At 45.1% G+C, this 18118-nt stretch overlaps 1 protein-coding gene across 1 annotated transcript in view; it reads right to left on the reverse strand.

The window, feature by feature from the left end:
• The window catches only part of GABRA5 (gamma-aminobutyric acid type A receptor subunit alpha5), an 80924-nt gene that overhangs the window by 9984 nt on the left and 52822 nt on the right, over positions 1-18118 (reverse strand). Inside the window, exon 7 of the mRNA XM_067559985.1 lies at positions 6233-6376. Within this exon, the coding sequence (XP_067416086.1) occupies positions 6233-6376 (144 nt within the window). The remainder of the gene's footprint in view (positions 1-6232; positions 6377-18118) is intronic.

Below are 18118 nucleotides of genomic sequence, written 5' to 3' on the forward strand. Positions count from 1 at the left end.
CAATATTTGGAACCAGGCAAAGACTGTTATCCTCTGTAGACCATCCTCTAAAGAAGGATGCATAAAATGGTGAAGCTAGGTTACATGTGCACAAATGGCCATGTTTTACAGACAGCACAGCTGAGTATTTAGATTTGGCAGATTATTTGTGAGAGGCAGTGTGGTTAATTGGCTAGGACTTTGCCAGTACAGCTATACTGGTATGCTATACTGCCAAAAAGCTCTTAGGCCATGTCTACACTTACAAGCTTACAGTGGCACAGCTGTACCGATACAGCTGTGCCTCTGTAAAAGCGCTTGTGTAGCTGCATTATGCCGATGGGAGAGAGCTCCCGTTGACATAATAAAACTAGCTTGATTGAACAGTGGTAGCTCTCCCGCCGACATAGCACTGTGCACACAAACGCCTATGCTGGCAAAATTTATGTTGCTATGGGGTGTGTTTTTTCACACCCCCGAGCAACAAAAGTTTTACATAAGAACGGCCATACTGGGTCAGACCAATGGTCCATTTAGCCCAGTATCCTGTCTTCTGACAGTGGACAATGCCAGGTGCTTGAATAGGTAATCATCAAGTGATCCATCCTGTCAGCCATTCCCAACCTCTGGCAAACAGCAATCCCTGCCTATCCTGGCTAGTAGCCAATGATGGACCTATCCTCCATGAACTTATCCAGTTCTTTTTTGCCAATATAAGTGCTAGTGTAGACCTGGCCTTAATGTGGATATAGCTTATACCGGCAAAAACTGTCCTTTGCACCAGTATAATTTGTTCTAGCCCCTCCGTGCAAAATAAGCTGTACCAGCAAAAGGGCAGTTTTTCTAGTATAACTGCATCTCCTCAAGGGACTTCTGCCAGCACAGCGATGTCAGTCAGGGCTCACACCTCTTCACACACTTGACCAACAGAACTATGCTGGCAAAACAGTGTAGTGTACACCAAACCTGAGATGTGGACCTGCTATGGCGTAACAGGGATCTGAGACCTAACCCCAGTTTGTGTGAGCTCTCTGTGGGGTGTGAGGCTGTGGGAGGACAATAGTTGCAGCTATCTGTGACTGCTGACACCACTCACTCTGCAGCACAGCTGACGAAAAATCAAAGCAAGACTCTGAGCTGTAAAAGCTGCCTCTGTCTCTAATGGGCCCCATGAGGAAGTGGCTATAGTAAGTGGGAGAGGCCAGCAGAGACTGGAGGAGAAGAGCAGTGGGGAAACTGCCACACTGCTGCCCCCAGTATAGAAAGACTCTCCATCTTGCGGGGGCAGGAGAAGTGTAGTGCATTTTAAGATGCTGCCTGCCTGATTTCTTTTTGTGCACTTGCCCATCTACTGATGTTTTCTGTTCCTATAAACTCTCTCTGAGACTACTGTGATGTACTCCACATGTGGCAACAGTTTAAAGCCACCCAGTAAGTGAAACTAGTGCAGAATGCGGTGACATGCCTGGTAAGCAGAATAGCTCTTTGAGCACATACAATCAAGTGCTGCCTGTCTGCAATGGCTGTTTATGGGTTTCCAGATAACTTTAAGGTCTTGACTTTGACCTATTAACCCTTAAAAAGCTCAGGACCTACCTACCTGAAGGACAGCCTCAATCCTTGTGCCCAGGAAAGGGCTCTCTTCTGGCTTCTCACTTTCTTGTGGAAAGGATCCTGGGAGAGGGGCTGTGAGAAGGTCTGGTGTGAAATCAGGTGACATACCCCTATAACTGGATAATTTCCAATACATAGATTTGTGATAATACCACACCAGGTATCGGGGCTTTGTTGGTGCTCTAGACATGGCTGCACTTGCTCTCTATTTCGCAGGATTAGTTTATGGACTGGGCCACAGATGGGCTGGATCCAGAAGGGGTCTGCATATCAACTACATGTTTTTTGAGCTGCTACTACACTGGGATGTGTTGGAGCCTGGATTTTCCTGGTCAATTTGGAGTGGTCAGATACCGCTATTTATTTTGACGTAGAACTTGAGAAGGGGGGAAAGGCGGAGGGTCAAAAACTGGTAGGAAGCAGCAGGCTGGATAATTGTTTTTTCAGTGCTATTCAGCAGGGATGCATGGGGGTCTGCTCTTTTTATTTTTAATTACAAATTACATAACCCAAAGTACTTGTTTTCACTTTTAAGGCTGATTCACACCCAGCCTGTCATTTCTTACATAGCATTGAGACATTGGTCCCCCAGGAGTCCACTCCAAGGATGCCAGTTTTGTCCATTGTTGAGTTTTCCAATAAGTACCTCTGCACTCTCTACCATGCTGCCCCTTGTGGTCCAATGTGGCACTGCAAGTATGCCCCACCTTAATTTCCCCAGATTGAGGCAGCAGTAGGTTCACTTTACCATCATGAAAGGGCGCAGTGCAGGCTCCAGACTGTCCCTTAAAGGACACAAAATCACGAACCAGTGTCCTCCTCCTCTGCCACCTCCTTGCCCTGCTGAGTGGGCACTGAACACCCACAACAGCATCCTCTCCCCTGGCATCACAACCCTAATCCCGGTGTGGCACAGAGGGGATGCCCCAAGGTGGGCGGGGCTGGTGTTTGGAAAAGTGAGTTTTCCCTGCATTCACTCCACAGTGATGACACCTTTCTCGCAGGGCTGGGCCTAGTTCCCCTCTCTAGGTGTTGCAACCTGGCACATGATATCACAGCACACTCAGGTTTGGCCTGGCCACCTCTTTGTCACAAGGGAGGGGCAGCTGGGCCAAATTTGAGTGAGTGGCATTGTGATCTGATGCACAGGGGTTGCAAAGCAACTCAGAGTTGGCCAGGCCATCCCTCTGTCCTGATGGCATGACAGCTAGGACAAATTTAAGTGAGTGGCATTGCCACCTGGCCATTGGGTCACAGTGCCACTCGGGTTTGGCCTACGCCACTCCTTGCAGCACCGCTCAGGAATGGTCTGGCCACTCCTGTCATGACAGAGGGGCAGCCAGCCCGAACTTCAGTGGCACTGTGACCCCATGTATCAGCTCACAACACTCAGAGTGAGATCCTGGGCCCAGTCCAGCCCCAGCCACTATTGCAGAATAAGTGCTGGGCAGGTTAGCTCTCCAACTCCTCCACCCGTCCCCTCCACTCCTGGGCCTCCCCTCCACACCGAGCCCATGACCCATTTACATCCTTCCCATGATGCATCCCATCCTTTGGGAAACATTGGCCTAGATTGTTTGATGGATTAGGAGTTACTACATGTAAAAAAGTATATTTAGATGATATAATTTTGGAGAGAGAGTATGGTTAAAAATTGGCAGGCTCCAGCAGGATGCAGACACTAGATATGTGGTTTTCATATGCTATTAGGCTAGATATATTAGTGTCCATTTTACCAGTGGTGGAACAGTGGCTACAGTTGTAGACGGAGGCCTGGGGTGTAAAAAAAAAAAAAGGGCAGGTTCTGGCAGAATCCAAGCATCAGATCTGTGCTTTTGTGTCACTGCTGCATCAGACCATGCTGGGGTCAGGAAGATTTTGATACATAAAATGGCTGGATGTGTGCTTTATGTAGGAAGTGGAATTTTGCAGGCTTTGATGTGGGATTTTGCAACACTGTAACATGGGGTATTTTTTGTCACAGTCAGAGTATTGGGACATGTTCTCTATGTAGCCAGTAGAATTTGGGGGCTTGAGGGTAGATTAGCAGGATCTGGCACAATCCCTGCTCTAGATCTGAGTGTTGCAATACTCTTGCCTCAGGATACACCAAGATCTGGAATGTTTGGGTATAGTTGAAGCAGTTGGCTGTGTTCTGTATTTAGATATTGGAATTTGGGGCTTGAGTGCAAAAACTGGCAAGATCCAGCCCGATCCATGTTTTGGGTCTGGGTTTTTGTAGTGCTGTGGTGCTGCGATATGCAGAAGTCCAAGATCTTTGGTGCAGTAGAAATGGTTGGATTTGTTCTGAATATCTTCTCTGTGTAAGCAGCGCAAGTTGGGCATCTTGGTGCAAACATGGACAGGACTTGGCAGGATCCACGTATTGGATCGGGATTTTGCAGGGTGGCAGCGCTAACACTTGCCAGATTCCAAGATTTTTAGGTGCATTCTAAGTAGCAGAGTATCATTTTTCTTCAGGCAGAACTTGGGGAGCTGGGTGCAAAAGTCAGCAGGATCCAGCAGGCTTGGTGGACGATCCAGCTTTTACTTATTTCTAAAAAGCATCTGCTTGAAGCAATAGCATAAAGGATGTGTAAATCTTTAGTATACCTAAACATTTCCCCTGTGCAATTTGGAGGGGTTGTGCAACTCAAAATACATCCAAAGGATCCAAACTGTTGGAATTGCCCAGTATTATCCCCCCCTCCTGCACTGCCCCACATTCAACAATTCTGGACATGGGAGAAATGTCTTAAACGTCCGATCACAAGTAACCCTGATTACCAGCCTACCGCAAGCTTGATGAAGTACAGAAAATCCATCCCTGACTGATGCTTTCCCTATGTAAAATCGGATTTTTGTATTTTGCTAATCCCTGGTTACAATCTGTGTCCTGCTCTTTGTGATGCGCCCTGCAATCAGAATCCAGCCTGTCCAGATGTAACCTGGGACATTAAAAAAAAAAAAACCTTGACGTTGGAAAACTGTAATTTATTAGCCTAAATCTTAGGAAACAGGAGGTGAAGTTATTTCTGGGAACAAACTTTTTGATTCCCTCCGAGGAGTCTGCTGTCTCCTTAGGTTGAGGAGTGCAAGGTGCCTTCATCGGCAAAGCTGAGACGTGAAAGTGGCCCAGAGCTGACATCCTGGAGTGCCCACTGCCTGCTTTGGATTGTTTTCTTTCTCCCAGGATCAGGGCGAGTTTCTAGGAGATGCCCCTGTATATCCTCTGGATCTTTCTCTTGGCAGTTTCGAAGGCAAGAGGGGAGCTGCCATTCATTGCAGAAAACAATGCAGCTATGATGGTGAACTGGTAAGGAAACATGTCTTTGTTTTTTAATGGGAGGCAGCTTGCTTTCCCCACAGAGCTCTTTTCTCTTAGGGTAATGACTGTGATTATTTCTACATGCACATCCTGGCTGCTGATTCTTTTGGCTTATTTAGAAACTGTTTTATGGACATTGAAGGGGTTGGGAATGGTTAGAACTTGCAGGGAAGTGGAGGGTAACTTTGTTTTGTGGTTGTCTTGTGCTATGCAGAGCAAGAATGCCCTGGCTTTGGGATTGTTTGGAGAGTAAACAGCAAGCCCAGGTGGGCTCAGAGTGGGACCCACCTTCCAGACGGCTGGCTGTTCCCTTGTTTGTTTAATTTTGAATAGAGGGCTTTAAGCACCTTCACTCCTTAATCCTAACAACCTTTGTGTGCGTGTGTCCATGCATGCTAAAGAATCCTAAATATCCTTTCCAAGGATAGCGACAGGTTACCAATCTGGTTTACAACTTCTCCTTAGGGTCTCAAATTAGATCTCAGCGCCTGTCATTTTTAACCAGTGACAGGAGTCAGGTCCTCACAATAAATCTCTCTCAGTGCTTTCCAAGTGTTAATTTCTACTCAGAGTATTGTTCAAATCTGCATTCCAAAAGCCCCCTGTGAATGAAACCATGGGGGGGAATGGCTTTGTTTAAAGGCAGGATGTTTTTGTTTCCAAGCATAGGAGACCTTAGACTTCTACTCCATTAATTCTCTCCAGACAAGTGTATTATATAACCCGTTAAAGCCTCTGTGCTGCAGAACCCATGTAACTGTCAGGTCTATCCCCCTCCCGGGTGTCTCCCCCACCCCCATCTGAGCACAGGGCTGCCCTGACGTGGAAGCCTTAAGCAGGTGGCAGGGGAGGGGGGGTGGGCTCACGTGGGTGGCTGGGTTGGGATTAAAGCTTCTTTCCCTAATGCTGCCACATCTGGCGCTTCCACTTCCAGTTACGGAGGAAATGGGAATCCTTGGGGGTTAGCACCTCCTCTCCGGCCACGTGGTGCCCTGGGCATGATGCAAAGCCTGGCTACAGCTGCCACCTTCCCTCTTTCCCCTCCCCCAAATGGTTTCATCAAGCAAATCATTATAAAGCTATAATTGGTACAGACCTAATGTGTGGGCTGTGTTTGCCTCCTGGGGCTGTTCCTCCAGCAGGGAATAAGCCAGCAATAGTGCCACTTCAGCAATTTTTATACAGTTGCCAAGAGCCGGTAGTCTCTCCCCAGTGCCCCAGCCAAAAAGCCAGGAGGCTGACTACATCTCCCCACTGCACCCATTTTTTCCTGTTTGCAACTGTGCGGTGGAAAGATCCACACTACCACACCTGTACTGGTACTGATGTTTTCAGTTCCGACAGTCTGTCCCATCAGATGGTACTGGTTAAGTCGTGAACCATCTTCTGCAACCACCACAGACGTAGTAGTGCTATTAGTCCAGATGTAGACCACTTCAGAATTGGGGTAAGCATCTGTTAATGGAAATAAAGTAGACAAGTTAAAACAGAGATTAATTTCCTAGTGGCCTCTTAAATTATATAGTTTTGGGAGGTGGGGGGAAGGGGAGAGGAGTGACAGCGGGATAAGAGAAACAAATAAAGATGAGATAACAACATTCCCATATGTCCGGCTCACAAAGTATTAGGTTGAAGCCTTCTGATATAACAGATGCGTGGGATGGTTTGTCAAAGGCGGGAACAATGGTGTTACAAATATAATCCTTTAGGGCTGTTTGATTTGGGAGAGATTTTGACTGGCAGAGTAAAATGTGCGTGGGCTGGTGTGGCTATGTGCTGGTTGCTGTATATGCATGGCTGGGGTTGGTGAGTGTGCGTGCCCATGGTGAGGGAAGCTGATGTGTCTGCGTGTGTGGAGGGGGCTGGCATGTGGGTGTACACGTGTATATTTGATATGATTTCTCTCTGCCTAATATTTTTTTCTGGAGGTCCCAGGAATGCAGTGTTGCTAACTCAAATGATTTTTTTGTGAGTCTCACAATATTTAGTATTTTGCTTCAAGTCGACCATCTGGAGTCATGTGAGAGGATATGAGAACCTCAGCTTTCACATCTCAAAAAGTTTCAAGCCCTTGTGGTTGCAAAGGAAAGCTTGAAAACAATATCCCTAAAAGTCTTAAAAACCAGGAGGCAAATAAAATTAAAAAAAAAACAAGCTGTGATTTTTAAGGAAATCTCATTATTTTGGGGGTGGTTGGCTTATTATTTTTGAATGCTTGAGGGCAACATTACTACAATGGGCTTGCAATGAGTCAGAGACCATTTTACCAAATCCTCGGGAAATCTGATGACTGGGGCACCAACTTCCTTGCAAAGAGACGCAAAATGTTGGTGTGATACATGTAGAAATGCTTTGTAATAATCTAGGAATATTAATATGTGACCCTATTATTAAGATAGACTTATATTGGGGTAGTGGAATGTTTATTACAGGTGTGGCCAAACTTACTGACCGCCCCGAGAGATGCCTTCCCGCTGGGCAGAATCTTCTAGCCCCACCATCTTGCCGCAGGGCAGAAGCTCTGAAGTCCCCACCTCAGTCTGGTAAGCGGAGAATGCTGGGGGTATAAGGGCCCTGTGAGCTGCACTTTAACTGTAAAAGAGCCACATGCAGCTCACGAGCCACAGTTTGGCCACCCCTGGTTTATGATGTTCTCAAATTCCATGGGGTCTGTGCAGGGATGCAACACAACAGCTTCTCAAATTTAAGAACATCCAGGCACACACTTGAAAATTAATGGGGGAAACTGTTAGCGTCAAGGATCCTGTATCCTGTCTTCAACAAGTGGCAAGTCTTATTTTTCTAAAGCTGGTAGCCTGTCTTGGAAAGCAGGGACACAGAGAAGGACTTAGGAATCATGTTCACAATCACCTATACTTGAGCTCTCGGTGCAATACTGTGGCAGAAGGGCTAATGTAATCCTTGGATGTATAAAAGGGGAATATCAGACAGAAGTAGGGAAGTGATCTTGCCTCGTACAAAGCACTGGTAAGACAGCTACTGGAATACTGTGTTCCGTTCTGGGGGTCCACACTTCAAGAAGATTGGCTAGGAGCTTGCTCCATCCACTCCACATGCCTCTGGGAATGGTGCACCCTACTTCCCTTTAGGCAGGGGCAGTGTAGCCTAGTAGACAGAGTGCTGGACTGGGACTGAGAAGACCTGGGTTCTATTTACAAATCAGACACTGGCCTGCAGGGTGACCTTACACAAGTCACTTCACCACCTGTGCCTCAGTTTCCCATCTGCAAAATGGGGACAAAGAGCGTGACCTCCTTTGTGTAGTGCTTTGAGAGCTACTGATGAAAAAACTCTAGAAAAGAGCTAGGTGTTTTATTTATTATTATTAAGGTTGTGGAAATATAAAAGGGAGTTCAAAGGAGGGTTGAAGAATAGTCCAGGGCCTGAAAAACAAGACTTATGATATGAGGCTTAAGGAGCTGAACTTATAGAAGAGAAGGTTGAAAAGTGTCTTGATCACTGTGCACAGGTACTTACACATGGAAAACGATGTGATAGTGGGAGATTTTCAACTTTGCTGAGAAGGGCATAACAAGATCCAATGCCTACAAGTTAAAGTTAGACGAATTCAACCTTGAAATAACACACAACTTCCTAGCAGTCAGGGTAATTAAACATTGCAACAGCTTTCCATAGAAGGTGATGGACTCACCATCACTTGGAGCCTGTAAGACATGACATACTTTTTAATACATATGTTCACCCTGCTTTGGGGAGAAGTTCTGCAGCCTCTGTCAGCGGGAGGCAGGGGGAAGATCAGGCTGGGGGATCATGGCGGTCCCTTCCGGCTTTGGAAGCTGTTGTTCTACAAATTCCCCCTTCCTCCATGGACCATGGAAAGAATAGGAATGCCTCCATTGCCCTCGATATACTCACAACACTTGCAGCTCTGCACTAAGGCAATCACTATATCCAAATCTCATGTTTCAGGGCTTCAAGGGTCAGGAAGGAATCCCCCCCCACGCACAATTGGCCAGCTGTGTCCTGGGTTTGTTTATTTTTTCCCGCCTTCCTCTGAAGCACCAGAGATTGGCTACAGCTGGAGACAAAAACAAGCTGGGATGGATGAGTGCTCTGAGGTGGTAGAGAGAATCCTCTTTCTTAGGTGCCTGGTTGACATGACTTGCTCACATGCTCAGGGTCAAACTGATCACCAGATTTTGGTCAGGAAGGAATATCCCCCTCCCCCCCAGGTCATATTGGCAGGGACCTTGGAGGCATTGTACCTTCCTCTGCAGCATGGGACATGGTTCATCTGCTGGGACAATCTAGACATATCTCACCAAATCAATTTCCTGTCACTGCAGGGGCCTTGGCCATTGGTGGCATCTCAGTGACTCCCGTTGTCTGTCTCTGGCACACAACCATTTAGTCTGAGCGCATGTCTACACTACAAACTTAAGTCTTAAGTGTTCAGCTGACTTACAGCAATCTCAGGAATTCCCGTGGTGATTCATGTCCACACTCTCCTCCTTTTGTCAGTGGTGTGCGTCTTCACCAGTGACTTAAGAGGGGCAGTGTGGGGGGCTGAAAGCCTGGGCTCTCAGCTCCACACACAGCTCCCTCCCCAGGATCCCGGCTCCCCCGAGTTCCCCTCTCTCTGCCAGAAGCAGGTCTGCTGCCTCCCCGCTCCACTCTGGCTCTCATCTCACCACTCCCGATCAGGAGCAGGACAGCCACCAGGAATCTTGGCTCTCCACTGGGAGCCTGGCTGCATGGAGGCTTCCAGCTCCTGGCCGGGAGCATGGGTACTGGCCAGGCTCCCTGCTCCATGCAGCCAGGTTCCCAGTGGGGAGCCAGAAGCTGGGACAAACCCTGTGCCCTGGATTTCTTGTCAATTTCACCGGCTCCAGCATGAAGCTGTGAAATTGACAATGACAGCCAACTGCTGTAAGTAACAGGCAGTGTCTACAGGGACGCTGCCTCGCCCTAACTACACCGACATAAGCACTACACCTCTCGTGGAGGTGTAGTAGGGCGCTTCCATCGGCAGCAGCAAGGCTGGAGCATGTATGCTGACATAATTAGGTGGGCATAAACTGCCTTATGTTGACCTAACTCTGTAGTGCAGACCAAGCCTAACTAAATGCTGAATTCAATATAGGGTATCTGAGTGAAATTTAATGGCTTGTGATATACAAGAAGTCAGACTAGGTGATCGAATGGTGGCCTTAAACTCTGTGAAATTATGAGATCAAAAAGGACGCGGAAGAGTTAAAAAGCCATTCTCAGGAGAAGAAAGGGGCTCAGTTGTCAAAAGCTTCTCAACTGACACAGAGAGAGTCTCTGTGGAGGGAGTCTGAAGAAGCTGTCAGCTCTGAGGGAAAAGCAGGCACGCTATAGACAAATTTAGTATTTGTAAAATCTGTTTTCTCTGAAATGCTTTTTGTTTCAATAAATAATACTTTGCTTTCAGACGGCTGCCTGGTCACTGGTTACCATTGTCACTGCTCCTGCAGGGTCTGGACATAAGTCAGGTCTGCTGAGGTAATCACAGTTGGTGTACATCAGACTGCAGCTTGGGCCAGTTCTGAGAGTGGGGAATCACAATTCCATCCCGACAGAGGTGATGTCTCCAGGCCTGGGACATGAGTGGGGCAGGGGTTCACTTGATGAGCCCAATCAGCCGTGCTGTTAGCCAGGGAGCTGTGACAGCAGATCAGCAGAAATCGTATGCAAAAGTCTTTTGTTCTTAAATACACGACTGCTATTCAGTGCAAAGAAGCAAAGAGGAAGCTGCAGTGTGCTGGAGGCTTTCCAGGCTCTTAACAGCTTTGTTAAGATATTGCCACCAAACTGAATAAAGGTTTGGGTGATTTCCCAGCCTCCAGAGAAATCATTTGCTCTAGAAATACTGCTATCTCATCCCTTTTATCCCTGGAGCTCATAAAAAAAATCTGAAGATCAATTTTTTTTTTTTTTTTTTTGCTTTTTAATGGCCCATACTACTCAGTGTCAGGTTTTATTTTATTTATTTTTTAAATAAAAAGGCCTAAGGGAGTTTATCTCACTACCTCCTCTGTACAGGATTTTTATTCCCTTCCTCCACTTCAGGTTACACAGTGTGCTATGCTTATCCACACACTCCATATCAGTTTTCAATCTGAAAGAATAACTCTGAGAGATGTGAAATACCCCATGCATCCCTGTGGAAGTCAACTTTTTGATTATATCACTTCTGGTAATTTTAGCAGAAACATCCAGTTAATATGTGCTTGTCCCAAAATTACAAACTGCCTCCCACTCTTTCTTAGGTGCCAAAAGCTCCAATTACCCCCCACCCAACTACCAAAACCTCTGGCCTCCTCTTTGACAATTTATGTAATGCAATTATGCAGTGCCAGATTGAAAATTGGTGGTGCTGGAGTAGGCTAGAATAAAATCAATGTAATATCAAGATAAGACAGGTGATAATATACTGATTATCATAATGAATCCTATAACAATCTGTTTTTCTATGTAAAACAAGGTTCCACAAGGATTCCAGTCTGCCCTGCCAGAGTGCTACTTAATCCCACTTTGTGTGTGGTTATGAGAAAGCCTTTCTAGTGAACAGATAAAACAAATGATTGACCTTGGTCCCACCTCTTCATTGCTTCCCCCTTCACCTCCAGGAATTTTGGGCCTCCTTTAGAGTAAGGGGGAAATTTGTTGTTAAAACACTGGTAGGATATCACTGGTGGTGAAGTGAAATGAAGTGAAAGAGGCTGATTTTGACTGGGAATGTGGGGATGTGCATGCGTATCTGCAGACAAAATATGGCACGTTGATGGTCAAAAAAGTCTCTCATTTCATTCAAAACAGATTCAGATTCAAGGCCAATAAACGTCTGGCTATTTAAAAATGAGTGGGAATACACAACATTTATCTCAATGTAGGAAATGTTCTTTTTCTCAGAACTCAAATGATTAATTTGCTATTGTTTAGAAGAATATTTCTAATTTCCTAAAGGAGGAAACCCTGTTTGAATCCTCCTCTCTCCTCTAAACACACACGACTAACAAAAAAGAAGGAGGGTAGGAGTTTTGGACATTAATATAAAAATATAAAAGTGGCTGAAACTATTGAAAGCTTAAAAAATGAGTGTGTGCTAACTGACGGCTGTTTCCAATGATCATTTTATAAAAGGCTTGAGGATATTCTGGTTTATCATCTACCAGAACAATGAAGTGAAATAATTTCTGCTGGAATCTGGGCCAATGAGCCATGCCATAGTTTTTTCAAACCTAACACACATTCCAAGAAATTCAAAAACGATGGCGGTCTCCTCTTTTTTTTTTTGCTTACTATGGATGGCAAGAGTCTTAGAAAATGCCAAATACACTCACTTGTTCCATGAGCAGAGGGGAGCATCTACAGCCTTGTGAAGGAAGGACTGTGTTTTTAACTCTTATGGCTTTTTTCTGTACATGATAGGATTTTAAGTGGGGCTGGAGGCTGTCTGGCAATAACACAAGAAGCTCCAGCCACCTAGGGAATTTCAGACCCCACCTTTGACAGACTGCCCCACTTGCCCGCTTCCTGGGATAGAGCAGCCAATCAGGGCTGCTGCAGGAAGCAAGTGGCACTCTCTCCCCCTCCCCTCAGAAATCACACCTCATTTTCACAGGAAGGAAGGAGCTAAAAAGCCCAGCTGCGCAGGGTGGCTCCACTGCCTCCTTCCATTCCCCCCTCCAGTGGAGAGAGGGTGAAGAGCCCATGAGGAGCAGAGATCAGGCACGGGCAGAACTGATGTGGGGGGCAGAACTGATGGAGGCTGGGCAGATGTGGGGGCAGGAGGATGGTCAGAACTGATGCAGGGGCTGGGGGTACGAGATTGATTTGGAGGGAGGGGAACAGAATTATTTGCTGGGCAAGGGCTGGACAGAGTGGCGGTGAAAGCACCTTCAGTGTGGACCAAAATCACCTTCCCCAATGCATTTGGGAGTGATGGCAACAGTAATGGCCACAAACAATGAGGATAGGCAGGGGCAGTTAAAAAATCAAACAGACCAAAAAACCCAATATAATAATTAAAAAAAAAAAGTCTCATGATTTTTGGGGGTGAATCTCATGATTTTGAGGGGTCTGAGTCATGATTTTTGAACCGCTGGGGTTTGTGAACACTGCTGTAAAGAAGTATGAAAAAGTGCCTGTAACAAAGCAAAGCACTATCCTGAAAAGGCTGAAACGATTCCTGCCTGTCACATTGCTGGATATGTAAGGATTATATATGAGGAAGTGGAAGCTCGGCCCTGAAGCTAGTGTGTGTCCCGTTTTTCCTGGCTGGTGCAGGCAGGGGAAAAGCCTTTGGCACAGTAGTCAGTGTTACTTAGTGGAGATGCTTTATTTTTTTTATGTCTTTCGTGTTCAAAGGACACAGGCATGGTATTTGCTTCCCCCTCTATGGCTGGTAAATCAGCCCACCATTTACAGTGCCAGCTCCCCAGCATGTTCCGGGGAACCACTCTTTATGTGCTCTGAGGATTGGGATCTGCTGGTGGGGATGTCTGCTTGCCACAGCATTGTCCCTCCTACTCAACTGTCAACAACTGTTAATCAGTGAGTAATATTCTAACCCAGTCAGCCTTATCTACCTACTTCTCCCTACCACTTACTCTCAACCTCGTCCTATTGACAGGAAATGACTGGAAAAGAAGTCCCTGGGAGCATGGATCCTGCTGGTGCATGCGGTTATAGAAGGTGGGAAAGGGAAAACAGGCAGCAGTGTAGAGGCACAGGGTATCCCTGGCCTATAGTGGCTCTCCCAAGATCAGTGGGCTGAACCACCCATGTGTGTTGGCTGTGGATAGGTATTCCCCACAGAGCATACTCTCTTGGAAAATACTCAGGTCTAAACTTTTGAGGTTTCCTAGCCCCCCTACACAGAAAATAGCCAGATGAGGATGATTTAGACCAAACCTGCAAGTCAGTGGGAGTTATGTGTGCAGGTCATTTCCAGGATCTGACCTTAAATCATCATCCAATTAAAAAATAATAATTACTTGTATGGCTCACCCAAGACAGTTATGTTTTATACCCAGGTGATAAGATACAAAACAATTTAAGAAGAATTTTGCACATTTTATGGAAAGTTAAAGATCTGTTGGACCCAGTAGCTGCAGCATTACTAGACGCTACCAAATCCTAAAGTGTGGTGTAAAATATCCCATAAATCTGGATTGCTTTGTTCTTAAATTTTGTAAAAAAAAATTACTCTCAAACCACTAATAACTGGTTGAAGAAATAAAGAAAGAGGTTCCAAAGAAAGCTACCTTCCCTCTTCCATTTTGTTTGTTTTGTCTGTCTAGCTTCATTCTCAAACTGTGCTGATCACTATGGTATATAGATCATACCATGGTATTATCAGAGTGCCTAATCTTGGAGCTGCTGCTAATCCCTATCAGAAGTAGTCTAGTGTAGCGATCCCAGACCCATTAATTGGTAAAGATGACCATACATTATCAGATTACACAGATGGGACTCTTTTAATTATAAAGGATTTTTATCTGTCATGCAATCCAAAATATTTGAATTTTGATGTCTGTATTTGGTAAGATTTCAGGATATAATTTTAAAGGTTGAAATATTTGCCTTATGGAATTGTACTTCATTTGTTTTTATATGAAATTTGAACTGTACAAACCAAAAATATGTTTCACTTAGACATAAAGTTAAACATGGAGTTACGGAATTTTGTTAAGGGCAATCTAGGTTCTATTACTCAGAAAACCAAGAGATGGACTTAACAGAGCATCTGAACCTTAGCATTCTTGGTCAATTTGTGCTTTAAAAAGAGTAATGACACTCCAGTCAATTGATCTATTTTGTGTGTTACTTACAAGAGATTTTTAAAATAGAATTGCCGAGTTCCAGGTTTATTGTTTTTCGAAGATTTCTGTAACAAATGTATTTGTTTATTTGTAAAAAGATGCTGTTACTAACTGATGAAATCTCACCCCAGGGTCCAGGAATCAAACTGTGCTCTTTCTGGTTTGTGCATCAACACTAGTTATAAGGAATCTGTCCTTGGCTGTGCCTGTGCTACTCAGGGCAAAATTTAGCTCTGCAATTGGAACTTTTGGTTAACTCATATGAGAGCCAGAATACAATTCAGTCCATACTTCACTAAGTGCTAAAAGGAGAGAAAATAGTAGTAAAAACATAGCTTTGTATAAAAACTAAGCCGATGTGGTACTGAATGTGTACACAGCAGGTCTGTTGGGGGAGAAGCTGCATTTTTTCATAGTCAGTTTTCAAAGTGGAACTGTATTTTAACTACGGTGAAAAAAAAATGTATCCATGTATCTATGGAATGATAAAGAGCCTAAGATGAAGATTTTAAAATAGTCTACAAAACAGGATCTTCACACTGACTCTAGTGGGAATTATGGATTCACAATGAGATTTTAGGAGTTTAAAATTATTTAAATTCAGATTGATCATTTGGCTTTCATTGGACAAATCATTTAAACTGAGCATGGAGATTTGAATAGCTAAGTGACATGCAGGGGAGAGGCTAGGGACTAAAAAGTGGGAAAAGCCCATCGTGAGAAATTTCTGGATGGTGTGATGTAACCTGTATAGAATACTGAAGCCTAGCTTGTGTGCAAATTCTTAGCCATGTGTTTGGAACAACTCCTATATGAAAGTGCATGAGAAACAAGCATGGGGGGCAGCACATGGTTACAAAATGGGCATTTTCTAATTTCAGGTCTACTGAAAGGATCACAATTTTTGTCCTTCCCAAAATTACAAGAAAAATATGGCTCTATACTAAAGGCAATATTTTCCATCTCAAAAGAATTTTCTTACATCCCAGCCTTCCCTCTCCACAGGAGACAGAACGGGACATTTTAAAATGTGCCAGACAGACCTCACGAGGCTTCATTACTAAGCAACGCTAAAATACTACAGTGATTGGGACTATTAAAAAAATCACCTAAAATAGACAGCTAGAAATGGCTGTGTATCAGATTGTGGTGTGCAAGCCATCACAGTCAAGGGTTGGAATGGGAATATGAAGTAACTTTTCTTACTCTGAAGAGAAATGGAGCTACTGACTGCCCTCAGATTATAAAGTAGTTAGATATGCAAGCTTGACATTGTCTGTGTTGCCAACACTCATGATTTTTTGGTGAGTCTTCTATACTTGGTGTTTTTCTTAAAGCTCCTTCAGCATCCAGAGGGTAGTGGTTAGGAGAGAACCTCCATTTTCATTTAAAAAAAAAAAAAAAAAAAAAAAAAAAAAAAAAAAAGAATCTAATCCTCATAGTTGTGGAAAAAAGATTGAAAATGTGACCTGAGTGCACACTGAGGCAAATAATATATAATGAGTGCTTTTTATTATTAAAATCTCATGATTTCTGAGGCCTAACATGCTATTTGAGTGCTTGGTTGACGATACTGTTGACTACTTAAAAACAATCAGTTGACTATACTGGACACCAGAGCTTGTACGTAAACTAAAATACAAAAGTGCCAATTTGTACTGATAATATACAGATACTAACGTACACATGTACTCGTAATTCATTCAGGAACATCTGCTGTCACACAAAGGGACTAGGCCATTTAGGTACAGCTCTGCAGTGAATGAAGGCTGTGCAATGCCAAGCAGCATTACTCTTGAAGGACCCATTATGTAAGTGTGATGGAGTGCATACCCTACAGTGGCTTGGAAACAATTAGCTAGAGAGCTCAATCAGGGCCCGTGGTTACATATGGAAAGTATGCAGACACACAATTAAAAATGGAGGAGGAGCTGGGTGGTTTCTATAAAGAGAGGAAGCCCAAAGTAGAAGAGGATGTAGGAAGAGAAATCTGCAGCCCTTCTCCTGGTAATAATGAGATGGGCAGGGTTGAAGAGGAAGCTAAAGGTCAGATTGGCCCTGGGATTGTCTCCTGAATAAATAGCTCTGGCAAAAAGACCAGGAGAAAGATTGGGAAGCCACTGCCATGCTGCAAGCTCTGGCATTGAGCCCTGACAAAAGGGCAGGACCCAGACCTCCAGGGAGTCATTCCAGTGAGGACCAGAAGAGAGGGATGGAAGTTTGAGCCTGAGGATGGCAGAAGTGGTTTAATCTTATATTTTTCATTTGGGGTTTGTTGGAGGACTCTGGGGGAACCCCGAGAGCCTCTGCCCTGAAAGAAGGGTGAATCCTGAGAGGCTGTGGCACCCTGAGGCAAGGGGGTTAGGACCACTGGGCCCAGAGTCAGGGGCTAGAGACCTGAGGCAAGGTCTTGATGTTGTTTGTTGGACTCCTGTTTTTCAGACTCTGTTAGTCAGGTGGGTAGGGTGGAAATACAAGGGTATCTCCACATAGCAAAGAAAAACCCATGGCTGGTCCAGGCCAGCTGACTCAGGCTCATGGGGCTCAAGCTGCAGGATTCTTTCATTGCTGTGCAGATGTCTGGTCTCAGGCTGGAGCCTGAGTTCTGGGACCCTCCCACCACACAGAATCCTAGAGTCTGGTCCTTATGAAATCATGCAAGGAGAGGGGGCTCCTTACTCCTCACCCTCAGCACCTCCCACCCCCTTATAAGGGCTAACCTAAATCTAGGTCATGCTCTGGACCTGCAGTGAGACCTATATAGTCGGGAACAATGTGTTAAGAAAAAAAAGTGGCATACTGAGCCATATTGATGAGTTGTGTACTGCTGGATCTATCTCATCACGCTACGCTTAAAGGGAGAAATAAAATAGGAAATTCCTTGCTAGCCAATAACATTATTCTCTGGCCTAGGGAATATCACTCCCACCTGTACGAAGGGAAAGCAGCTTTTTCAGAAGCAGCCATGTAGATGTGAGTTGTCATCAGGACACAAGATGACATGGATCAATATCATGGCACCTGGAATTCTTTCCTGGACTACATGAAGTCTGAGAATCTTTGTGGCGCCTCCAGGAGGTGCAGCACAGAAGATGCAACCAAGGGAAGGAGTGCAAAGGTGGCGTTAAGCCACCCTTGTGCCCTTCTGATTCTGGGCTGTCCTGGAGCCAGTGTGGTCCCTCCAAAGGCTACTATTGGACTCCTGAACATAATTTCATTAGCCCTTGGTGCTACCCCCTCACCTGGCATACTTGCACCTGCACTTCTTCCAGCAGGGGGCAGCACAGCGCTTCTTAGTCAGCCCAACGTAACGCCTATGCTGGGGGAATTCTACCCCAGAGAACTGCAGGGTATTCATGGCTGC

This window comes from Emydura macquarii, unplaced genomic scaffold (assembly GCF_026122565.2).
Source record: "Emydura macquarii macquarii isolate MOO-44397 ecotype Brisbane River unplaced genomic scaffold, CSIRO-AGI_Emac_v2 contig_2207, whole genome shotgun sequence".
In the NCBI taxonomy this organism is placed as follows: Eukaryota; Metazoa; Chordata; order Testudines; family Chelidae; genus Emydura; species Emydura macquarii.